Below are 26,879 nucleotides of genomic sequence, written 5' to 3'. Positions count from 1 at the left end.
GTAGAAAATGGGAGTAGCTCCTTACTATTACAGTAAAATTTTTTGCTTCCTATCCCTACAACTTTTGGCTCTGATGGTCTAGAGGTCTTAGTTCCCAAGGGAAAAACGCCTCCATTAGAGAATAAGCAATGGTTGCATTAAGTTAGAAATTGATACTGCAATACTTGGCCACTTCGGGTTCCCCCTGCCAGTGAATCAATAGGCAGAGGGGATTACTGTACTGAGTGGGGTAATTGATTCTGACTCTCAAGGAGAAACTGAGTTGCTACCACATAGAAGGCTCAGGGATGATAAAGAGGAGTACGTCTGGAATGTAGCTCTCCTGGGACATGTCTTAATTTTCCCATGTATTATTATAAAAGTTAATGGAAGGTACCACAACCCAAAACAGGCAGGGCTGCTAATGGCACAGACACTTCAGGAATGAAAGTTTGAGTTACCCCACCAAACTAGGAACCATGACCAGCTGAGATGCTTGCCAAGGGCAAAGGGACTATGGAATGAGTAGTGGAAGAAGGAAATTATAAATATCAGCTATGACCACATGACTGGCGACAGAAATGAGGAGTGTAGTGGCTATGGGTATTTCTTCCTTATTTTGAAATAAATATATTTGTCTATAAATTACCCAATTATTTCTTTATCCTCATTATGGACTGAATTGTGTCTTCCCCAAATTCATACGTTGAAGTCCTAATGCCCAACGAGACTGTATTTGGAGACAGGACGTGTAGGGAGGTAATTAAGGTTAAATAAGGTCACAAAAGCAGAGCCCTAATCTAATAGGAATGGTGTTCTTATAAGACAAAGAGATACCAGAGGTTGCTCTCTCCCGCTCTTTCTCTGCACATGTGCACACACAGAGAAAAGGCCACGTAAGGACATAGTGTGAAGGCAGTCGTCCACAAGCTGAGAAGAGAGATCTCATCAGAAGCCAACCCTGACGGCACCTTGACCCTAGATTTCTAGCCTCCAGAGCTGTGAAAAAATAAATTTCTGTTGTTAAAGCCACCCCGTCTGTGGTGTTCTGTTAAGGCAGCCCTAGACGACTGTCACTTCCCTATTGTGTAACACCTCAACTTCAGTACTATCGACATTTGGGGCCAGATACCTCTTTGTTCTGGGGGCCTGTCTCTCACACTGTAGGATGTTTAGCAGAATCCCTGGCCTCTACCCACTAAATGCCAGTAGCATTGCCCCCCTTCTACTAGATGTGACAATAAAAATGTCTCCAGACATTGCCAAATGTCTCCTAGGAGGAGAAACTGCCTCCAGTTGAGAACTACTGATTTAATATAAGACGCTTGAATTGTGGTTAACCTTTTATCTCAGTATTTAAGTTGCAGGATCTCAAAGGGGGAGAGTGACTCAGCTAGAAAAGAAATGAGCATTCATGATCAATAAAGTAGACTTCGTATCTTTTTTGGAGAGTAAGCATGTCTTCAGGTGTATGGAAGATAGTTGCACCTTGTGGATGGAAGCATAATTTTTCTACTCTCTTTATTTGGAAGTTAAATATGGTTATAAGGGGTGTGAACGGATGCCAAGTTGAAAAGGGATGGACTGCAGGGGGTTATACTGTGTCGATCTGGTTAAGCTGGGAACGACAATGCTTCCCTATACGGTTCCAGCTTAAAGCTGACCAAACAGGAATTGCATATGGTTTGGCAGGCAGAAGTACAGCAGCAGCCACTATTCTCTGAAGGCCATTCTAGTCCAATGAAGTGACAAACACCCACTGCAGAGTAAATTACAGCTCCACATTCAACTTCCCAACTACCGATCCTACTGATCAAGCACTGCTCCAGCCCACTGCTTGGGTAGAGACAGAGGCAAGAGCTCCCCATATCTCCTCATGAGCTTCCTGCTTGCATTCCCACTTCAGCAGCTAGACACACGTGGCTTCTCAGACAGGCTGGAGATGCCTCTGATCTACCAACTCCCCTTCTGAACCCGCACGTCCCCAGATCCTTTAAAAATTGTGTAAGGGGACTTCCCTGGTGGTCCAGTGGGGAAGACTCCACGCTCCCAATTCAGGGGGCCCAGGTTCGATCCCTGGTCAGGCAACTAGATCCCGCATGCATGCCACAACTAAGAGTCCGCATGCCACAGTGAAGATCCCGCGTGCCGCAACTAAGACCCAGCACAGCCAAAATAAATAAACAAATATGTTTAAAAATTGTGTAAGGCCTAATTCCTATAATATACTCATTGATGACTCTACTCTCCTGACTGAACTCTGACCATTCAGTGAACATACAGCTAACAAAATGCTTCTATGCCATTCAATAATTCTTGTTTTAGACTATGAGAAGATGAAGAAAAGCAGTCCATCTCTCACTGCACAACCTGCTCCCTGCCCCCAAAGTCTTCTCATTAGCAGACAGTTAATAAGTTAATGTAGATAAGTAGGCAGAGCAATAAAACTACCAGTTTTTATTACTCTAAGCGCTTATAATCCTATCCTTTGCTGGCACAATCACTTCATGAAGACATTTCCAAGTTGAAACCCTTCTTAGAATGAAAGCTGTTACACTGCTCTCAAAGGATTTCTCTCTGAATAACTTTTAACGTTAGGCAAATTTCACTCAATGACATAAAATACAGCACTGTGGTTAATTCAACTTTTTAAGAAAGGAGATGACAGTAGATAAGTAGATGAAAGTAGTTTTGCTTACGAATCTTTACCTTTGTATTCCTTATAACAATTGGGTATTTCATCCCTGAAAAAAAATTAGTGAAAGATTTATTTTTGGCAAAAGAAAGCCTACATTACATGAAATATTATTCTAGTAATAAATTTAAAGGATTGTCTCTGTCATAACCATTATTGCCCCCTACTTTTCATTCTAAAGTTTTTTACCAAGTAACAAGATTAAACTAGTTCATATTTGACAATATACAAAACGCTGGCATGTTTTTAGCATATTTTATTTTAATTCATTTAATCTATACTTATAAACCATGCCCACCCCAGCTCCAAAATAGGCAGTCCTAGCTTTTCCGTGAACTGCGATCCTAGAAAACAGGCTATAAAATGGATCATCATAAATCAGTATGCATCTTCCCACAGGACTAACGCTATGACACTTGTTGTTCAAGTCTTGGTTATCTGAATCCTTGCAGATTCTAAGTTGTACAGAGAAGCAAGAGTTATCACAACACAAAATTTCCAATGATGAACTATTTATAACATTAGTTCCCAATCAGATACATGTGATCTCAAAGACCTGTAAAGCATATGTACAGCAGGTAAAACATATGATCTACTTACTTATATCATAGATTTGATTGATGATGCTACCTAACAATCTCAATTATTTAACAATTTTGCTCATCATCTTAGAATTTAAAAGGACACTGGGAGAATGACTCAGATAGCCCAGATCTCCTTAAAACCCTGTCAAGGAAGAATGAACTGAGCACTACTTTTTTTCTCCTTCAAATTTCCCAACAACGAATTCAAGGCTTAAAAACTAATTCATTTGGTTTTAAACAAAAATTTGTCCCCAAAGCAAAACAAAACAAACTCTAAGTACAGGCTACAATGGAGGAACTGGGTGGGGTGGAGGGGGAGCTCAGAATGGCTGAGTCATGCCCTATCCCCAGACAGTCTGATTCAGTAAGACTGGGTGATGCTAAAATCTGCATTTTTAACAAGCATTCCCAGGGGATTCTGACTCTAACCTACTGGATAGGGAAGTGTTTGCGGGCTAATTTTCCATAAACAGCCTTGGCAGTTCGGGTTTTAGCACCAGTCAGAAGTGTCCCATCAGTGCCTAGTTCTACCAGCACAAGACTCACCAGAAGTCCCAGTTCTCCCATATCCGGTCTCACCCTCACCCCTTCTGTACCTGCCTCCAGCTCTGTGCCCTACTGTAGCCTAGCTTCTGGTGGCCCTCTTATCAGCGCTACCCTAGCCAAAAACAGTCCCGAGTTTGTTTAGAATTCAGTATTCAAAAGAAAAGACAAGGATAGCTTACCATCTTTACTTCTTGAAGGACTTTCTTTAGCCATTTCAATATCTTCTACTTCAAAATTGGTCAAAACACAGCCACCTGCTTCTTGGAAATCCTGGGCAAATGACAAAGCCACCTGCCGATAGTCCACAATGCCAGTATAAGGACAATCAATAGCCATTAGACCCTGGGACAGAATTGTGAAAAAGTCAAGACAATACAATTAAAAACCACTGAGCACAGGTTGTGCAATAAATCTGATTTTTGGCTGAATTTTTTTACTGTTTATATTGATGGATAACACACAATTAGCCTTTCCTGGCAAACATCTGATAGTCTTAAAGAAAAATAAAAGTGCTCAATTCAATGCCTAAATTTGAAATTGAATACATATATAATTTGTCTAACAGATAAAAGAAATAATACTAGCTAAATAAGAAAACCTCTATAGTCAGGAAATAATTCTCCTCCTTAGAGGAGTTAATTTTTCCAGGCTCTTCCAGCTGCTACAATGAGTTTTTCTGTTTTATTTATCCCTTACCATATCTGATTCTGATTCATATCTGATTCTGAATCAAATAGTGTATCACCAATTATATTTTAAACAAACTGTAGAGATTTTTCCCAGTTGTATATTATATGTCATGCACACTCAGTGAGAGCTCAGAGTTGTTCACAGTGTTTGCCGAGTGTTGATTTGATTTGCTGCAGAATCTATCTTCAAGACTACAGCTACTGAATGGAGATTTTATGTGGTTAATTCAAACTTTCTCTTCAGGTAATATGACAAATTAGTAGTCTGGGTCTTTTGTTGCTATGTTGGGGTGTGTGTGTGTGTTGTCACTCAAAACATGTTTAAACCCTATAAATGAATGATCTACAACCACACCTATTTAATTTTTTGGAATAAGTATTGAATGTGCATTGGCTTTTCTAATTCTGAAGAAAAGGAAACGAGTAGCATTTCACAAAGTATTGACTATATTTTGGTGAATCCTTGGAAATGGCACCATTTTCTGTTGCCTTATTGTATATAAGAGTATATCAGTTCTCCCAATCAATTGCCCCTAAGAGGGTAGCCTGGTTCCCAGGATAAATGGCGCCCAGAAGTTGAGCACGACAGGTAAATGCTGCTACCCTCCTGTTTGGCCAGGACTGCACTGTTGTTGCAGTTTTAAAATGATATCTGATAATATTATTTTAAATATCTCATCTGTATTCACTGCTCCACCTCTACCCCAGTGCATTTACCTGCTTGGCCTTTAAAAGCTTTTGACTTTGCCACCCATCCCTGACCAATGCTTCCAAATGGCCAGATGACACTAAAGGTGAAGGCTCACAAAATGCCTCACAGTCTCTTTTCACAAACTGAACATAACATTTGGCAAACTTCATCATTTTCCTGACAGCCTTGCTTCCAGAATATGACAGCATTTGCCAAGAACAGGAAATCATTCCTTCTGTTTCAATACAATCACACGTAAGATTTTACATTAGAACTTATATTGCCTGAAATCCCTAAATTCGCAGGTCAAATAAGTATAATTCAACTTCAAACTACAAATGGTATTTGGGGTACAATAACCTTGGAAGCTAACTTAGGATAATACTAAGAGTTTAGCCACAAAAAATAAGAGTTTAGTTACAAAAAACTTCCTTACGTAGCATAAAAACTATGTGACAAGTATGATAACAGGGTGATAAAAACATGCTGTAAAAGTGCTTCATATCAATATTTTTTTATAATCCCAAATATCCTCCTTAGTCATCTTATACCCCTATAACCCAGCACATGCCTGACACACAGAAGCACTCAACTATTTACTGACTGAATGAGCTGTCTTTAAACATACTAGATTCCTCCCCTGCCCCAGACCTTCCCTAACAAGTTTTCCTTCTTCCTTCCCTTTCTAGCCTTGGCTGTGACTGTCCTCATGAGATGTTGGTGTGCTCCGCCTATATGTGTAGTGGGGGGAAGGTGGAGCGAGTCACTGCTGCCCAGCAGTCGGACACTCTGCCCAGGGCAGGGTTGGGGGACAGGCTGACTGTGTCTGTCAGCCAGCAGGCTGGGCGTGCACTGTCCAGGTTAGCAGGTCAGAGCTTGAATCTGAGGTTATGGCAGGTCAGGTGGCTGGAAAAGAACCAGGCAAGCAGGTCAGGGAAAGTTGGGAGTTGGAAGTCAGTCAGGAGGCTAGAGGAACAAAGGAATGTGAGCCTGACCAATAGTGCTAAAGAAAAGGCAGACGGATCACCACAGCTAAGGTCAGAGGAAGCAGTCAGGATTTACCCATAGCAAGCACTGACAAGAGCTATCCTTCAAAGTCAAAGTTTACAGAGGCAGTTTAAAATTTTCCAAGATACTTCCCCTAGGGGCACTTAATTTTCTTCTTAAAGAGATCTGGTCCAAGAAGCCCTTTCAGAGTTCCCCTGGCAAACTGTTTCTTTCTGGAGGGCCTGGAAGAAACAAACGTGACCCTATACCATGGAAATTTTGCCACCCACTCTTGGTAGTGGTGGTGAAGTTGGGGGAAAAGGAAGGAATTTACTGAAGACACTTCCATGAAATAACCAGAGTATATTTTCTGCTATGCATTGCCACCCCTAAATATCAATACACCTAGACATTGATAACTATAATGTGGCATTCTATAAAGCAGATCACTACTGCAGAGGACTCAGAGAAAAGTAGGATATACCTCTTTTATAAGTTACACTATTTATTCATCTTTCAAGTGGGGGGTTCACTTCTGAAAAGATTTTCCTAGACTTTCAGACTAAGCTAAAAGCTCTCCCTTACCTTGGCACAAGACAGAGTATCAGTTGTATCAGAAAACTTATCACTGTATTAAAATTGTATTTTCTGCTATACTACAACTTCCTTCAGGATGACAACTATGTCTTACTCACCTTCACATCTGCAGTGCCCAACATAGTGTTTGGCACATAGTAAAGAAGAAAATGTCGGTTAAACTGAACAAAAACATATAAGTTCTGAGTCAGATCTGGGAGGAGGGAACTCTTTAGGAGCTGTACAACCTTGGAGAATTACCTTAACCAGTTTCTTTACTAATAAGACACAAAAATATGCATACATAATTTGATTATCTATACACACATACTTCATCTACCTCATTCCAAGACACGTGAGGATCACATGGTCAGGTACACAGAACAATATCCAGATTCATCCTTAACCTTTATGATTTATGAAGAGTTGTCCTGTTTTTTGTTTCTTTTTTAACAGTTAGGCATGATATAAAGAACCATGGGGTTTCCCTGGTGGCGCAGTGATTAAGAACTCACCTGCCAATGCAGGGGACACGGGTTCAAGCCCTGATCCGGGAAGATCCCACATGCTGTGGAGCAACTAAGCCCGTGCGCCACAACTACTGAGGCTGTGCTCTAGAGCCCGTGAGCCACAACTACTGAAGCCCACGTGCCTAGAGCCTGTGCTCTGCCAACAAGAGAAGCCGCCGCAATGAGAGAAGCCCTCGCACCACAACAAAGAGTAGCCCCTGCTCACTGCAACTGGAGAAAGCCCGCACACAGCAACGAAGACCCAATACAGCCAAAAACAAATAAATTGAATAAATAAATTTAAAAAAAAAGAACCATGGGTCCATGTTTCTATTTTTTTTCTACCTTTAAAGTGCTGACAAGGATACATGACAGACAACGATTGTTGTTCCAGATGATTAGCTGGAATCTTCCAAATACTCCAGATTTCAGTACTGCCACGAAACCAATAATCCTGTTTTCTAAACTCCATAATCAATATTGCTTTTATATCATGACTAAATCCACAGTGGGGTCAGGGGCTCATATGTCCTTTTATTTATTTATTTTTTTACACCAACCTTAAAGTGTGAAAGAGCTTTTCATTAGTACATAAAAAGAGAAACACATGTTAAAAATTAGCATGCCTTCCTGGGGGAGGTTATAAATTATTTTATTCTCAAATGGCAAGGTAATAATTGATACAGATCAGTGAGATTCTGACATCATAATTTCACAACCAAATCCCATCAAAATCACATAAAGCTATAAAACAGCAACAGGTTTAGCTGTTTTATATTCAGGAAGCGCTCAATAATTTTTGCAAAGCACTGTTTAGATGTGAGTTTAATTGCTTCATTTTTTTTTTTAATAGACTTGATTTTTTAGAGCAGTTTTAGGTTCACAGAAAAATTCAGCAGAAGGTACAGAGATTTCCCATATACTTCCTGCCCCCCATATGTACAGACTCCTAATCTCTTTATTTTATTTTATTTTTTATACAGCAGGTTCTTATTAGTTATCCATTTTATACATATTAGTGTATACATGTCAATCCCAATCTCCCAATTCATCACACCACCAGCCCCGCCGCCACTTTCCCCTCTTGGTGTCCATACGTTTGTTCTCTACATCTGTGTCTCAATTTCTGCCCTGCAAACCGGTTCATCTGTACAGTTTTTCTAGGTTCCACATATATGCGTTAAAATACGATATTTGTTTTTCACTTTCTGACTTACTTCACTCTGTATGACAGTCTCTGGATTCATCCACATCTCTACAAATGACCCAATTTCGTCTCATTTTTATGGCTGAGTAATATTCCATTGTATATATATGTACCACATCTTCTTTATCCATTCGTCTGTCGATGGGCATTTAGGTTGCTTCCATGTCTTGGCTATTGTAAATAGTGCTGCAATGAACACTGGGGTGCATGTGTCTTTTTTTTTGAATTTTATTTATTTTTTTATACAGCAGGTTCTTATTAGTCATCAATTTTATACACATCAGTGTATACATGTCAATCCCAATCGCCCAATTCATCACACCACCATCCCCACCACCCTGCAGCTTTCCCCCCTTGGTGTCTATACGTTTGTTCTCTACATCTGTGTCTCAACTTCTGCCCTGCAAACCGGTTCATCTGTACCATTTTTCTAGGTTCCACATACATGCGTTAATACACGATATTTGTTTTTCTCTTTCTGACTTACTTCACACTGTATGGCAGTCTCTAGATCCACCCACGTCTCAACAAATGACCCAATTTCGTTCCTTTTTATGGCTGAGTAATATTCCATTGTATATATGTACCACATCTTCTTTATCCATTTGTCTGTCGATGGGCCATTTAGGTTGCTTCCATGACCTGGCTACTGTAAATAGTGCTGCAATGAACATTGGGGTGCATGTGTCTTTTTGAATTATGGTTTTCTCTGGGTATATGCCCAGTAGTGGGACTGCTGGATCATATGGTAATTCTATTTTTAGTTCTTTAAGGAACCTCCATACTGTTCTCCATAGTGGCTGTATCAATTTACATTCCCACCAACAGTGCAAGAGGGTTCCCTTTTCTCCACACCCTCTCCAGCATTTGTTGTTTGTAGATCTTCTGAGGATACCCATTCTAACTGGTGTGAGGTGATACCGCATTGTAGTTTTGATTTGCATTTCTCTAATAATTAGTGATGTTGAGCAGCTTTTCATGTGCTTCTTGGCCATCTGTATGTCTTCTTTGGAGAAATGTCTATTTAGGTCTTCTGCCCATTTTTGGATTGGGTTGTTTGTTTTTTTAATATTGAGCTGCATGAGCTGTTTGTATATTTTGGAGGTTAATCCTCTGTCCGATGTTTTGTTTGCAAATATTTTCTCCCATTCTGAGGCTGTCTTTTCGTCTTGTTTGTAGTTTCCTTTGCTTTGCAAGAGCTTTTAAGTTTCATTAGGTCCCATTTGTTTATTTTTGTTTTTATTTCCATTACTCTAGGAGGTGGATCAAAAAAGATCTTGCTGTGATTTATGTCAAAGAATGTTCTTCCTATGTTTTCCTCTAAGAGTTTTATAGTGTCTGGTCTTACGTCTCTAATCCATTTTGAGTTTATTTTTGTATATGGTGTTAGGGAGTGTTCTAATTTCATTCTTTTACATGTAGCTGTCCAACTTTCCCAGCACCACTTATTGAAGAGACTGTCTTTACTCCATTGTATATCCTTGCCTCCTCTGTCATAGATTAGTTGACCATAGGTGTGTGGGTTTATCTCTGGGCTTTCCAACCTGTTCCATTGATCTATATTTCTGTTTTTGTGCCAGTACCATATTGTCTTGATTACTGTAGCTGTGTAGTATAGTCTGAAGTCAGGGAGTCTAATTCCTCCAGCTCTGTTTTTTTCCCTCAAGACTGCTTTGGCTATTCGGGGTCTTTTGTGTCTCCATACAAATTTTAAGATTTTTTGTTCTAGTTCTGTAAAAAACGCCATTGGTAATTTGATAGGGATTGCACTGAATCTGTAGATTGCTTTGGGTAGTATAGTCATTTTCACAATATTGATTCTGCCAATCCAAGAACATGGTATATCTCTCCATCTGTTTGTATCATCTTTAATTTCTTTCATCAGTGTCTTATAGTTTTCTGCATACAGGGCTTTTGTCTCCCTAGGTAGGTGTATTCTTAGGTATTTTATTCTTTTTGTTGCAGTGGTAAATGGGAGTGTTCCCTTAATTTCTCTTTCAGATTTTTCATCATTAGGGTATAGGAATGCAAGAGATTTCTGTGCATTAATTTTGTATCCTGCATCTTTACCAAATTTATTGATTAGCTCTAGTAGTTTTCTGGTGGCATCTTTAGGATTCTTTATGTATAGTATCATGTCATCTGCAACAGTGACACTTTTACTTCTTCTTTTCTAATTTCTTTTCCTTTTATTTCTTTTTCTTCTCTGATTGCTGTGGCTAGGACTTCCAAAACTATGTTGAATAATAGTGGTGAGAGTGGACATCCTTGTCTTGTTCCTGATCTTAGAGGAAATGCTTTCAGTTTTTCACCATTGAGAATGATGTTTGCTGTGGGTTTCTGTATATGGCCTTTATTCTGTTGAGGTAGGTTCCCTCTATGCCCACTTTCTGGAGAGTAATCATAAATGGGTGTTGAATTTTGTCAAAAGTTTTTTCTGCATCTATTGAGATAATCATATGGTTTTTATTCTTCAATCTGTTAATATGGTGTATCACACTGATTGATTTGCGTATATTGAAGAATCCTTGAATCCCTAGGATAAATCCCACTTGATCATGGTGTATGATCCTTTTAATGTGTTGTTGGATTCTGTTTGCTAGTATTTTGTTGAGGATTTTTGCACCTATATTCATTAGTGATATTGGTCTGTAATTTTCTTTTTTTGTAGTATCTTTGTCTGGTTTTGGTATCAGGGTGATGGATGGCCTCATAGAATGAGTTTGGGAGTGTTCCTTCCTCTGCAATTTTTGGGAAGAGTTTGAGAAGGATGGGTGTTAGCTCTTCTCTAAATGTTTGACAGAATTTACCTGTGAAGCCATCTGGTCCTGGACTTTTGTTTGTTGGAAGATTTTTAGTCACAGTTTCAATTTCATTACTTGTGATTGGTCTGTTCATATTTTCTATTTCTTCCTGGTTCAGTCTTGGAAGTTATACCTTTCTAAGAATTTGTCCATTTCTTCCAGGTTGTCCATTTTATTGGCATAGAGTTGCCTGTAGTAGTCTCTTAGGATGCTTTGTATTTCTGTGGTGTCTGTTGTAACTTCTCTTTTCTCATTTCTAATTTTATTGATTTGAGTCCTCTCCCTCTTTTTCTTGATGAGTCTGGCTAATGCTTTATCAATTCTGTTAATCTTCTCAAAGAACCAGCTTTTAGTTTTATTGATCTTTGCTATTGTTTTCTGTTTCTATTTCATTTATTTCTGCTCTGATCTTTATGATTTGTTTCCTTCTGCTGACTTTGGGTTTTGTTTGTTCTTCTTTCTCTAGTTCCTTTAGGTGTAACGTTAGATTGTTTATTTGAGATTTTTCTTGTTTCTTGAGGTAGGCTTGTATTGCTATAAACTTCCCTCTTAGAACTGCTTTTGCTGCATCCCATAGGTTTGGATCGTCGTGTTTTCATTGTCATTTGTCTCTAGGTATTTTTTGATTTCCTCTTTGATTTCTTTAGTGATCTCTTGGTTATTTAGTAATGTATTGTTTAGCCTCCATGTGTTTGTGTTTTTTATGTCTTTTTCCCTGTAATTGATTTCTAATCTCATAGCATTGTGGTCAGAAAAGATGCTTGATATGATTTCAATTTTCTTAAATTTACTGAGGCTTGATTTGTGACCCAAGATGTGATCTATCCTGGAGAATGTTCCGTGCTCATTTGAGAAGTGCAATCTGCTGTTTTTGGATGGAATGTCCTATAAACATCAATTAAATCTATCTGGTCTATTGTGTCATTTAAAGCTTGTGTTTCCTTATTAATTTTCTGTTTGCATGATCTGTCCATTGGTGTAAGTGAGGTGTTGAAGTCCCCCACTATTACTGTGCTACTGTCGATTTCCTCTTTTAGAGCTGTTAGCAGTTGTCTTATATATTGAGGTGCTCCTAAGTTGGGTGCATATATATTTATAATTGTTATATCTTCTTCTTGGATTGATCCCTTGATCATTATGTAGTGTCCTTCCTTGTCTCTTGTAACAGTCTTTATTTTAAAGTCTATTTTATCTGATATGAGTATTGCTACTCCAGCTTTCTTTTGATTTCCATTTGCATGGAATATCTTTTTCCATCCCCTCACTTTCAGTCTGTATGTGTCCCTAGGTCTGAAGTGGGTCTCTTGTACACAGCATATATATACATATATGGGTCTTGTTTTTGTATCCATTCAGCAAACCTGTGTCTTTTGGTTGGAGCATTTAATCCATTTACGTTTAACGTAATTATCAATATGTATGTTCCTATTACCATTTTCTTAATTTTGGGGGGTTTGTTTTTGTAGGTCTTTTTCTTCTCTTGTGTTTCCCACTTCGAGAAGTTTCTTTAGCATTTACTGTAGAGCTGGTTTGGTGGTGATGAATTCTCTTAGCTTTTGCTTGTCTGTAAAGCCTTTGATTTCTTCATCGAATCTGAATGAGATCCTTGCCAGGTAGAGCAATGTTGGTTGTAGGTTCTTCCCTTTCATCACTTTAAATGTCATGCCACTCCCCTTCTGGCTTGTAGAGTTCCTGCTGAGAAATCAGCTGTTAACCTTATGGGAGTTCCCTTGTATGTTATTTGTCATTTTTCCCTTGCTGCTTTCAATAATTTTTCTTTGTCTTTAATTTTTGCCAATTTTTTTGCCAATTTGATTATTATGTGTCTTGGCATGTTTCTCCTTGGGTTTATCCTGTATGGCACTCTCTGTGCTTCCTGGACTTGGGTGGCTATTTCCTTTCCCATGTTAGGGAAGTTTTCAACTATAATCTCTTCAAATATTTTCTCAGGTCCTTTCTCTTTTCTCCTTTTGGGACCCCTATAATGCAAATGTTGTTGCATTTAATGTTGTCCCAGAGGTCTCTTAGGCTGTCTTCATTTCTTTTCATTCTTTTTTCTTTATTCTGTTCCGCAGCAGTGAATTCCACCATCCTGTCTTCCAGGTCCCTTATCCATTCTTCTGCCTCAGTTATTCTGCTATTGATTCCTTCTAGTGTAGTTTCCATGTTAGTTATTGTATTGTTCATCTCTGTTTGTTTGTTCTTTAATTCTTCTAGGTCTTTGTTAAACATTTCTTGCATCTTCTCGATCTTTGCCTCCATTCTTTTTCCGAGGTCCTGGATCATCTTCACTATCATTATTCTGAATTCTTTTTCTGGAAGGTTGCCTATCTCCACTTCATTTAGTTGTTTTTCTGGGGTTTTATCTTGTTCCTTCATCTGGTACATAGCCCTCTGCCTTTTCATCTTGTCTCTCTTTCTGTGAATGTGGTTTTTGTTCCACAGGCTGCAGGATTGTAGTTCTTCTTGCTTCTGCTGTCTGCCCTCTGGTGGATGAGGCTATCTAAGAGGCTTGTGCAAGTTTCCTGATGGGAGCGACTGGTGGTGGGTAGAGCTGGCTATTGCTCTGGTGGGCAGAGCTCAGTAAAACTTTAATCTGCTTGTCTGCTGATGGGTGGGGCTGGTTTCCCTCCCTGTTGGTTGTTTGGCCTGAGGCGACCCAACACTGGAGCCTACCCGGGCTCTTTGGTGGGTCTAATGGTGGACTCTGGGAGGGCTCACGCCAAGGAGTACTTCTCAGAACTTCTGCTGTCAGTGTCCTTGTCCTCACGGTGAGCCACAGCCACCCCCCGCCTCTGCAGGAGACCCTCCAACACTAGCAGGTAGGTCTGGTTCAGTCTCCTGTGGGGTCACTGCTCCTTCCCCCGGGTCCCGATGCACACACTAGTTTGTGTGTGCCCTCCAAGAGTGGAGTCTCTGTTTCCCCCAGTCCTGTCGAAGTCCTGCAATCAAATCCCGCTAGCCTTCAAAGTCTGATTCTCTAGGAATTCCTCCTCCCATTGCTGGACCCCCAGGGAAGCCTGATGTGGGGCTCAGAACCTTCACTCTAGTGGGTGGACTTCTGTGGTATAAGTGTTCTCCAATTTGTGAGTCACCCACCCAGCAGTTATGGGATTTGAGTTTATTGTGATTGTGCCCCTCCTACCATCTCATTGTGGCTTCTCCTTTGTCTTTGGATGTGGGGTATCTTTTTTGGTGAGTTCCAGTGTCTTCCTGTCGATGATTGTTCCGCAGTTAGTTGTGATTCCAGTGCTCTCACAAGAGGAAGTGAGGGCACGTCCTTCTACTCTGCCATCTTGAACCAATCTCCTAATCTCTTTAATACTAGTATCTTTCCCCCTTAAGTATGGAATCAGTCTAAACAACCAGTTCTGCTATAGACTGAACGTCTGTGTGCCTCCAAAATTCATATGTTGAAACCTAATGACCCATGTGATGGTATTTGGAGGTGGGGCCTTTTGGAAGTGATTAGGTCATGAGGATGGAGGCTTCATTAATGGGATTAGTGCCTTTATAAAAGAGACTCCAGAGAGTTCCCTTACCCCTCATGCCATGTGAGAGCACAGCTGGAAGATGGTCTATGAACCAGGAAGTGGGTCCTCACCAGAAATCAAATCTTCCAGAGCCTTGATCTCAGACTTCCAGCCTCTAGAACTGTGAGAAATAAATATCTGACATTTATATGCTAACTGGTTCACGGTACTTTATTGCAGCAGCCCCAACTGACTAAGACAAGCTCTTATATGAGTTATTCACAACCCTGGTTTGAAGACATCCTAGGATCTCTCTACAATGTTTTTAAATAGCCTATTTTACTCTGCAGAGGAATTGATATGGCTTAAAGAAAATAAACAGAATAAAATAATGAGTTACAACCAAAGCATCAGGAAAAGGGGAAAATGTAAAGCAGGAGGAAAAGAACAAACATAACTAAGTTATCTTAACAGATTTCATGAAAAATCCCCAAGTATCTCAGACAAAACCAATTTGAATTCACTAGAATTACTGCTTAAATAAGCCCAAAATAACATCTACCACTTCTTGAGGATTAACATATGCTGGATGCCTTACATATATCACTGTATTTAATTCTCAGAACAACCTGCATTTTACAAATGAGTAGTCTGAAGTTTAGAACAATTTTAACCCACTCAAGGTAAACAGCTGTTAAATAGGCAGATATGAGATTTAAATTTATGTCTGTCTGGCTTCTCAGCCACCACATTCTGCTGCTCACCTTATATCAGATCCCACTTTATGGAAAAAAAAAAAGACAGAATATAGTGAGATAAAATAAAGAATAATATGTCAAAATTCCCTGAAGTCTAGAAATTACTAACCTATGATATTCAAGAGTAGCAGAAAGAAATCAGGTATTCTAAAAATAACTATAAATAAGTGGTGTTGGTGGTATCATGGTGAGCATAGCTGCCTTCCAAAAATAAATATAAATGGCTTTGACCTCCCACCTCAAGGCTCCCCTCTCTCCCATGTCCAGTTCCATCCTACGTACCAGAACTTGATTAACCTTCCTAAATTAGCACAGTTTGCATATCATTTTCTTGCCTAAATCCTTCAGTGGCTCCCTACTGTTTGATCAGGAGCTGGTAATCTTTTCTGTAAAGGGCCAGATAGTAAATATTTTTGCCCACGTGAGGCTTAGGATCTCTGTTTCAACTACTCGAGTTGGCTGTTTGGCACAAAAGCAGCCATAGACAACACATAAATGAATAAGTATGATTGTACTCCAATAAAAATTTATTTGTGGACACTGAAATTTGAGTTTCATATAATTTTCATGTGTCACAAAATATTATTCTTCTTTTAATTTTTTCAACCATTTAAAACAGCTTATAGGTCTTTAAAAACATGTGGTGGGCTGGATTTGGCCCACAGGCCATAGTTCGCCAATCCTGGCTTAAGACCATGTAGCATTTGCCCAAAGCCTGAAAGAAATAGCCAAAATTAGATATTCAGTGAAGGTGTCTTCTTTTTTTAAAAAAATCAGTCATTCATTCACCATCTCAGAGAGATAAGAAATACATGGGGAGAGGAAAAGGGAGAAGAAGACCTACTCCCAGAAGCCAAACACTTTGATTATTCTGACTGAGTCTGAGGGGAGGGAAAGGTGAGGTTTTCTGGAGTTGAAGATGCTATGACTTTCTCTGCAGGAAGAACTCATTTAACACTGTTTGGATTCCTAGTCTCCTGGGAACGTTATACTAATTAAGAAAATCAAATATTTTGATCTAACTTTAACTGCACAACTACAGATAACTTAAGGGAAAAAAATCTATTTCTATCTTGTCTTTTTGTGAAAGGATTTGAAGCACCCTGTAAAAACAAACAAACAAGAAACACATACAAAACAATATATGCTAGCATTAAATATTGAGCCAGAGAAGTATATGGGTTGGAAAGGAAGAAATAAGTTATTATTTGCAGACGACATGATTGTACATAGAAAATACAAAAGAATTGGGACTTCCCTGGTGGTCCAGTGGTTAAGACTCCACACTTCTACTGCGGGGGGCGTGGGTTCGATCCCTGGTTGGGGAACTAAGATCCCACATGCCATGTGGCGCAGCCAAAAAAAAAAAAAAAAAAGAATTTACAGACAAACTATTAGAATCAATAAGTGAATTCAACAACCAAGATGAATACATGGTCAAAAACCAATTTGATTTCCATATATCTGTAATGTATAAGTAGAAAATAAACTTTAAATAACAATACTATTTATGAGAGTATAAAAAATCAAATACCTAGAAATAATCTAAGAGACATGTAAGACCTCTACACTGAAAACTGTAATACATTTTTTTCAATAAATTAAAGATTCAGATAAATGGAGTTATCCATGTTCATGGATTGGAAGATTCAATATTGTAAAGATGTCAACCGTCTGCAAGTGGACCTACATAGTCAGTGCAATCTCAATCGAAATCACAACAGGTTATCTTGTGGACTTTAGCAAATTAATTCTAAAATGTATATGGAAATGCAAAGATCCAAAAATAGGCAATACAATGTTGAAGAAGAACAAAATTGAAGGACTTACTCAACCAGATGTCTAGACCTATTGAAAAGCTATAGTAACTAAGACATTATGGTAGTGGTACAAGAAGAGACAACAGAAAAGAGACTCCAGACATAGAGCCCACCTATATATAGTCACCTGATATCACAAAGGTAACACTGCAGTGCAGTGGGGAAATAATGGTTTTTTTGATAAATGGTGCTGGGCTAACTGGATATCTACATATGAGGGGAAAGAAGTGTACCTTGACCCCTATCTTATACCATAAACAAAAATCAATTCCAAATGGATGGTAGATCTAAATGCGAAAGATAAAACAACATAGCTTTTAGAAAAAAAGCGGAGAATATCTTCCTGATGCTGAAATAGGCAAAGATTTCTCAGAGTACAAAAAAGCACTAAGCATAAAAGACAAATATATGCATAAATTGATTGAATGATTACATTAAGACTAAGAATCTCTGTTCATCTAAAGACACTATTAAGAGTGAAAACACAAGCCGCAGAGTCATAAAAGATATCTATTGTGTGTGTGTGTGTGTGTATATATATATATACACACACACACATATATACAACAAAAGACACATATTCAGACTATATAATGAACTTATAAAATTAATAAGAATTAATAATCGTTAAGAAGGACAGTCAACCCAATAGAAAAATGGGCAAAGGACTTAGTTGTTTCACAAAAGAAAATATCCAAATGCCCAGTAAACATATCAAAAGGTGTACAATTTTATGAGTCAACAGGGAAACTATAATATTATACTACTACATAGCCACCAGAATGGCTAAAATGAAAACAACAAACAATATCAAGTGTTGGTGAGGATAAGGAGCAACTGTAACTCTCATACACTGCTGATAAGAGTATTATTTGGGACAAATGCTATGGAAAACTCTTTGGCAGTACCTGCCACAGCTAGATGTATATATAAATTATGACCATAATTTCCCTCCGAGGTACATCCCCAATGAAAGTGTGTACATGTGTTCACCAAAATAGATGTGCTAGAATGTTCTTAGTAGCACTATTTGCAAGAGCTCCAAATTGGAAACTACCCAAAACGCCCAACCACAGTATAAAGAACCATGCTATATTCATACAAAGGATTATTATACAGCAATGACAACAAATTATAACTACATGCAATAATATGGATGAATTTTATAAACAATACTGAATAAAAGAAGTCCAGACACAAACGAGCACATACTATATGATTCTACTTACATAAAATTCAAAAATCTATGATGTAAAAGAACAGTGGTCATCCTTAAGGGAAAGGTAGTGTCTAGGAGGGGGCATGAGGGGAATACTGAGAAGCTGGTAATGTTCTGTTTGTTGATCTGGATGCTGATCACACTTAACGAAAATTCATCAAGCTGTATACATTTATGATTTTGGATGTATGCTGTGATTCAATAAATAGTTCCAAAAAATCAGAGCATATAGAAAACAAAGGTGGAAAGATAAGATGAAACAAAGAGCAACGTTAGTACATGAAAATAAAAATGTATGCTTAATGCTCTAGATATTTGGCAAGAGTAGGGCACAAATGTGTTTCTGCTTAGAGCCAAGGCAAACAGGACAATACAATCAGTTAAAGAATTCACAGTGCCCATAGATAAAAACAAGCCAATTGTGCTCAGGAAAAACAAAATTATTCTTAGAACTGGAGTCTGAAATTTCTCCTGAGTGTTCTCAGAGAGATGTTGTTTGACAGTGAACCTATGTCCTCAACCACCTCCTTATAGTAGAGGCCTCAGTGAGTGACACAATGACTTTCTCCACAGGCTGATGCCATAAAACCAAAACACAATGCAAGGAGAGTAATCTGGGGTCAAGAAGTAGCATGGGGAGAGAAAAACACTACAGTGTAGGTGTACTACAATCTGATGGTCTGGAGAGATGTACAAGAATGAATGGTCTACATATCATCCAGGCTCTCTCCCTTAAATAGTGTTTCTCTAAAGCAAGCTTTTGATAAGCACTGCCTGACAGTGAGTTCAAGGTCACACTCGCTAAGACAGGTACCCACAGTCCAGCTATTGGAATATGTCATTAAAACACTGAGGAATGGGGAACAGGAGATATAGCGATTCATTGGAACAGTCAGTGGAATGAGAGTTGGACGGATAGCCTCCAAAAGGCTATCAAGGGAAGTTGATATGCAGAGTAACTATTATATTATTATTCGTGTTTCTATCACAAATACAAGAAAGAAGATCTGGTTTTCCCCACAGCATGTTTTAAGCCAGAAACTCTATAACCCACCCTCTTGAAACAGATCCAACATTGTAGCCACCTTCTGCAAAAATTTTTAGTGGCTACCTATGCCTACTGGATAAACTTCAAAGTTATCAGCATGGATATCAAGCCCTTTATGTGGGCGAATTCTGCCTTCCCAGTCTCATCTATTATCTCTTGCTACACACCCTATGATCCAACCACATCTCACCACTCAGTGGTTTCCAAACATGCCATAGAGTCTCAGACCTCCTCTTGCTTTTGCCTATGTTCTTCAGGACCTGGTAGTTTCTTGTAGGAAAAGAAGAAATCAGGTGTCCAGAGTTTGTGGCAAGGCCCTCTTGTGTCTGGCACCTTAATGCTTCTGTAACAGGATTACTTAACTGTCTCTATGATTCCTGCTTCCTATAAACTCACCCTCAGCCTCCATGTCACAGGACTGAGCCCTAACCCTGTGAGCCTGTGTGTGCGGTTAGTGAGTCACTTACCCTACAATATGGCTCCTTCTTTTTTATGTCCTCTTGCTGGATCAGCCTCAGGTCCTGGACACCATTCTGCAGGCCTCTCTCATACAGGGCCTGAAGTCTGGGAATTTCTTCTTGTTCAACAGCTACTATAAGCTTAAAAAGATAAAGAACATGAATAGAGTTAAATATATCATCAGCTATGATAGATAAAATCAATAGAAAATCATATATTAGTGTATGATTCAAATTGGGTTGATTTTTTAAAACTGTTTTTGCTTCATGTATCTACTTCTCCCTTTCTTCACGACTTCACTTTCTTCCTCCACCAAAAAAATTTGTCTTAAGACTGCATTAAAACAAAGGTGAGATGTAGCCTCAATTGTCACATCTGCTATCACAGTTGCTACATGCACCTTGGCCAGAAGTATCACCATCACTCCCTCAATCCCAGAGGGGAAAGAAGCACAGGTTGCTTAGTCTTTACATTAAAAACCAAACAAAAAACAAAAGCGAAACAAAACTAAACAAAAACCAGTACCTCAGAAAGACAGGCAATATTCAGTATAACGGAATATCACTAACAGAAAACTATTTTATTTTTTGGAATAAAGTACATTTCAAAGTATTTACTAATGCATTCTGTTGCAGAGGAGAAAAACAGAAAATCCATCAATACTCTTTTTCTATTTATTTCTGGGCAAAGTATCTGTTTGAGGTAGTTTCTTACTTAACAGCTACCAGCAAAGGAAAGCACAGATGATGTTCACAAGTACATTAGAATTCAAAAATCACTATTTCATAGCAAGGAGTCAACCGAGCTCCATAAAGTAATACTTCTAATCAAGGTGTAAAGGTTATTTAAATCAACAAATAACTAACCTTAAAAATATATGTGGAATCATAGGGTACTATCAAGAAAGTGAAAAGATAACCCACTGAATGGGAGAAAATACTTGCAAATCACTATCGCTGATAAGGCTCTAACATGCAGAATATATAAAGAACTCTTTAGAAACTCTGTACAGGCTTCCAAATATAAAATAAATAAGTCATAGGGATGTAATGTACAGCATGGTGACTATAGTTAATAATTGTGTATTGCATATTTGAAAGTTGCTAAGAAAGTAGATCTTAAAAGTCCTCATCACAAGAAAAAAAATTCTTTTTCTTACTGTGAATGGTGACAGATGTTAACTAGACTTATTGTGGTGATCATTTCACAATACATACAAATATCAAGTCATTGTGTTGTACACCTGAAACTAATATAATATTATATGTTAATCATACCTCAATTTAAAGAAATAAAAGGACTTCAAACTTGAAAAAAAAAAAAAAAAGAAGTTGGGGAGGGGCAGACACTCAGAGGCTCAAATCAGTGACTGAACCAGGAAAACTCTGAAATCAGGTCATTAAGTCACATTGACACCATTGTGGCCTGGAAGCAGCAATCTGTAAATTAATACCTGGAGCTGAGCTGAGATGGGTTAGAAGCAATGATGTGATTTGATGTGAAGAGGGAATATGAAGTAGTGTTCAGGGCTCCAGAAAGTAGGTGTTACAGAGCTCAAAATCATCCTATGGGTAGGCATGGGGCATGGTATGTTTCTCAAAGGTGGATGTTGTGGATGTTGTCTGGTTCCTTCGGCTTAAAGGATTAAAAAAAAAAAAAAAAAACCTCATAACTCAACCATAAAAACTGTAAATACAGTTTTATATCTTGCTTTTTTTACTTAACACTATATCAGGACCATTTTCCCACATCGTTAAAAAAAAAATCTTCATAGCATCTTTAATGGCGACAATGAACTTTTACTCTTAAAAATTACATGAAGAAGAGTTATAAGGAAATATTATGAACAGCTGTATGCAACAAATTAGATAATCTATATGAAATGGGAAAATTCTTAGAAAGACACAAACTTTTGAAACTGACTCAAGAAGAAAAAGAGTATCTGAATAGACCCATAACAAGAAACAGAATTAGTAACTGTAAAGGCTCAGGCCTCATGAATGCTACCAAATGTTTACAGAAGAATTAATACCAATTCTTCATAAACTCTTCCAAAAAACAGAAGAGAAAGGAACACTTCCTAATTCTATAAGGCCAGTTAACACTCAAACAAGACATAGATATCAAAAGAAAACAAAACTGCATATCAATATCCCTTATGACTATTGATATAAAAATTCTGAACAAAATACTAGTATATTGAATGCAGTGACATATAAAAAGGATTATATACCATGACCAAGAGGGATTTATTGCATGAATGCAAGATCTATTTAACAGCCAAAAGTCAATTAATGTAATAAATTCATATTAATAGAATACAGGACAAAAACCACATGACTGCCTCAAGAGACATAGAAAAGGCATTTGAGAAAATCCAACACCTTTTCATGATTAAAATCAACAAACTGCAGGTAAAAAGGAACTTCCTCAGTCTGATAAAGGGCATCTACAAAAAACCCACAGCTATCATTATACTTAATAGTGAAAGACTCAATGCTTTCTCCCTAAAATCAAGAACAACACAAAGATATCCACTTTCACTACTTCTATTCAACATTGTATTAGAGATTCTACCCAGGTAAGTTAGGCAAGAAAAAAAGTAAAACTATTTTATTTGCAGATGACATGATCCTGCATATAGAAAATCCTAAGGAATCCACACACACACACATACGAAAAACTATTAGACTAAAAAATGAGTTCACCAAAGTTGAAGGATAAAGATCAATATACAAAAATCAATCATATTCTATACATTAGCAATGAATAAACCAAACTGAAGTTAAGAAAACAATTCCCCTCACAAAAGCATCAGAAAGAATAAAATATCAAGGAATAAAATTACAAAAGAAGTGCAAGACCTGTAAAATGAAAAATTTTCTTAAATTGTTGAAAGAAATTAAAGAAGATCTAAATAAGTGGGAAGACATCCCAAGTTCATGGTTTGCAAAATTTAATACTGTTAAGATGGCAATACTCCCCAAACTGATCTATAGATTCAATATAATCTCTAACAAAAATCCCAGCTGCCTTTTTTTGGAGAAACTGACAAACTGACCCTAAAATTCATATGGAAATGCAAGGGACCCAGAATAGCCAAAACACTCTTGAAAAAGAACAAAGTTGGAGGACTCACACTTACTGATTTCAAAAAATAAAGAGCTACAGTAAACAAGATAGTGTGGTACTGGCATAACGATAGACACACACCAATGGAATGGAATTGAGAATCCTAAACAAACCTTCTTACATTTATGCTCAACTGATTTTCGATACAGGTGCCAAAACAATGTAGAAAGAATAGTTTTTTCAACAAATGGTGCTGGGACACCTGGATATCCACATGCAAAAGAATGAAGTTGGAACTCTTCCTCACACCATATACCAAAATTAATTAAAAAGTGAACCTACACTGGAGGAATACGTGTAGGGGTAGAAGCTCTGCTTCTGGTGATGGGGTCTGGGAAGGGGCAGTAGGCCATCTGCAAAGGTGGTAAGAAGCACCTGAAGCAGCCCAAGAAGCAGGCCAAGGAGATGGATGAGGATGATAAGGCATTCAAGCAGAAACAAAAAGAGAAGCAAAAGAAACTTGAGGAGCTAAAAGCAAAGGCTGCAGGGAAGGCCCTCCTGGCGACAGTTGGAATTAAGAAATCTGCCAAAAAGTAAGCTGTTCCTTGTGCCAAAGGCAATGGTGATCCTTAATTCCATTCCTGTTTAAATAACTGGATTCCCTGCCATAACATCTGTTGCCACCTATAGTTAGAACGAAGTGCTGTCTTGAAGCCTGCTGTACATTTAAGAACAAACTTTTGTTAAAGTTTAAAAAAATGAAATCATACAGTGGTTCATCTTCTCTTTAGTTCTTCTCATTCAGCCATTTCTACCTTAGCTGTGAGGTCAGAGTAAACCCAGCCCAGAATCCTGCCAAAGTCTGTTCTTCAGTCTTTGTTCTAGCTCCAATTCTATAACATTCAGAATTAAACCAACTCATTTGGGGGAAAAAAACGATCACAGATCTAAACATCAGAGCTAAGGCTTTGACATTAGAAGAAAATGTAGGGGCAAATTTTCATGATCTAAGGTTAGGCAATGATTTCTTAGATATGACACTAAAAGTATAAGCAACAAAAGAAAAAAAAAAAGATAAACTAGACTTCATCAAAATTGAAAGTTTCTGTGCTTCAAAGGATACCATCAAGAAGTAAAAAAGAAAATCTACAGAATGGGAGAAAATATCTAGTAATATTTAAAATACCATCATTACTATCACCATTATTTTATTTAAAAATATATATATTTTTAAATATTTTAATACTATTTTAGTAAATATCATATAGCTGATCAGGGATATTTATATATCCAGAATATATAAATAACACATACAACTCAACAATAAAAAGACAAATAACTCAATTTTAAAATGAGCAAAAGATTTGAATAGATATTTCTCCAAAGAAGATAAATGAATGGCCAATAAGTATATGAAAAGATGCTTAACATCGTTAATTACTATGTTTAATTACATAAAAACCACAATGATATAGCACTTCACATCCTCTAGGATAGCTAAAATGAAACAGACAATAACAGGTGTTGATGTGAGGATATTGGAATCCTTGTTAACTGCTGATGGGGATGTAAAATAGTACAGCACTTTGGAAAACAGTTTCGCACTTCCTCAAAATGTTAAACATGTAGTTACCATATGACCTAGCAACTCCACTCCTAGATATATACCTGACAGAAATGAAAACATATGTTCATACAAAAATTTGTATATAAATGTCCATAGCAGCATTACTCATAGTAGCCAAAAACTGGAAACAACCCAAATGTCCATCAACTGATAAATGGATAAACAAAATGTGGTATACCAATACAATGGAGTATAAAGAGGAATGAAGTACTGATTCATGCCACAAGATGAATGAACCTTGAAAACACTATGCTAAGTGAAAGAAGCCAATCACAAAAGACAACATATTGTATGATCCCATTTATATGAAACATCTAGATTTTGCAAATTACATGGATACAGAGAAAGGAAAGCCAGGCGTTTTTTAAGTAAACATTAAAGATTACTGAGAAAATGCTATTTATAAATAAGTCAAGGCCCTAGTAAAATGCCATACCTTGCCACATTGCTTGTAGGAAATTCCCTTCTGGTTACAGTACTCATAGATGAGGGCTGCGCCTTGTACACATAACTTAGCTTTCAGAGATTCAGGTTTATAATAAATTCCACTATGTATGACACCACTGTTATGTCCAGTCTGATGAATAGCTATGGAACAAGAGAAACAGGTTAAGAGAAAGTACATGACTCATTCAAAACTTAAGAAGTGGGGGAATACACTTACAGTTGAAGCTATTAGAGACCACTATTTAAAATTCTGCCTGAGTTTGTTCTTATAGTCAGAGCACTTCTAGCCTCCCATAGCAGCCAACCATGGCGTCTGTGTCACATCCCTCCAGCCCATCTCTGACTTCAGCTACAACTTTGGTGCACAAACCACCCCTCCTCACCACCAGCAAACCACTTCAAGGGTCCACTACAGCTCTCTGCCTTCTGCTCCAGGGCCTTTTCTAATATTTGGGGGCAGAGGGGCTCAACACCCTATGGACAATCCTCCACCAAAGGGACAGAAGCTGATGGACAAATGAGCACAATCCTGGGAAACATTAGGTAGCTCCTCGGAGGGCTCAGTGGAATTAAGCTCACAGCTGCAACCTGGATAACGCACCCTCACGAGGTTTTTCCTCCTTCCCTGTTTACTCTCCCCACCTCCTCACGCCTGCCTCCTCGGATAACCTTGAAAAAAACCACCGACACCCAAATCCTAGTCCTAGGCTCTGCTTTCTAAAGAATCCAAACTGGGACACTAACATTGACATTCAGCATGAAAGATGTAGAACTGACAAAATGAGCAGGTGCTCAGGTTAAGCAACACTAAGAACATACATACCTAAATCTCTCTCCTTTTCCAGAACACCAATGGAAAGAGCTGGATGTCGCAGGATGAGTGCTCTGGCAGAGGCAAGCCCCACAATTCCGCCACCAATAATGACTACATCAAATGAGCTTTAAGAGAAAGCCACCTTTAAAGTAATGCATGTTTACAATAGACTTTATCAAACTTCACATTTTCATCATCAGCTGACAATTAAAGTATTAATTAGTAACCATTAAAATCAAATGTTTATTGGGCTTTGTGATATTTGGCTTTATACTAACAAAGAAACCTTTAAAAGTCACATGCATGTATAATCAGCTACAGCCAGCAGGCAGAGTGGCTGGTTGCCCAAGCTGCTCTAAGTCTCTATAATACTCTGCCCAACCTGGCTACATCAGTGGTTACTCTGTTAACTATCACAATCTCTCCTCTACCATCTATTCTTTAAAAATTCAAGTGCAATATTCTTGAGGATAAGTTAACATTAAGTCTTTAACACCTAGTGTACAAAAATTTATAAATTTTTTTTTTCTGCTGAGAAGGAAACAGTCAGTGAGAACATCAAACTTAAGGAAATAAATGGTCCAGAAACGGGCTCAGAACCAGTTTTAGCCATAACTCTGATTACACAATCATTTAAAAAATTAGAAAGGGTATGTGTAGTCTATCTAAATCCAAAATGAGAAGCTTAAAAGATTACCATAAGCACTGATCTCATGGTGAACAAATCTAGGTTTTACAGGAACGTGGCCTATCTTGCTTCTTCCCCCCATTTATTTTTTTTCACCCCCTCCTGCATTATATTATTTTGATCTAAATCTTAAACATCATCTGTAAATATTTCAATATGTTATTTCTAAAAGGGCTCTTTAAAAACA

The 26,879-nt window shown here is 38.1% G+C and overlaps 1 protein-coding gene across 3 annotated transcripts in view; it reads right to left on the bottom strand.

Moving 5' to 3' along the window:
- The window catches only part of L2HGDH (L-2-hydroxyglutarate dehydrogenase), a 52,766-nt gene that overhangs the window by 18,361 nt on the left and 7,526 nt on the right, over positions 1 to 26,879 (bottom strand). For 2 of the 3 annotated variants that reach the window (XM_068545616.1, XM_068545619.1), the window contains exons 2-6: positions 26,014 to 26,129; positions 25,180 to 25,331; positions 20,053 to 20,184; positions 3,984 to 4,146; positions 2,689 to 2,723 (exon numbers count right to left, since the gene is read on the bottom strand). In XM_068545616.1, the coding sequence (XP_068401717.1) occupies positions 2,689 to 2,723; positions 3,984 to 4,146; positions 20,053 to 20,184; positions 25,180 to 25,331; positions 26,014 to 26,129 (598 nt within the window). Of the gene's footprint in view, positions 1 to 2,688; positions 2,724 to 3,983; positions 4,147 to 14,809; positions 15,026 to 20,052; positions 20,185 to 25,179; positions 25,332 to 26,013; positions 26,130 to 26,879 lie in introns of those variants that run through there. The other variant, XM_068545625.1, reaches the window with a different exon arrangement.

Source organism: Eschrichtius robustus, chromosome 1 (assembly GCF_028021215.1).
Source record: "Eschrichtius robustus isolate mEscRob2 chromosome 1, mEscRob2.pri, whole genome shotgun sequence".
In the NCBI taxonomy this organism is placed as follows: domain Eukaryota; kingdom Metazoa; phylum Chordata; class Mammalia; order Artiodactyla; family Eschrichtiidae; genus Eschrichtius; species Eschrichtius robustus.
This window is presented reverse-complemented; position numbering and strand designations above follow the sequence as displayed.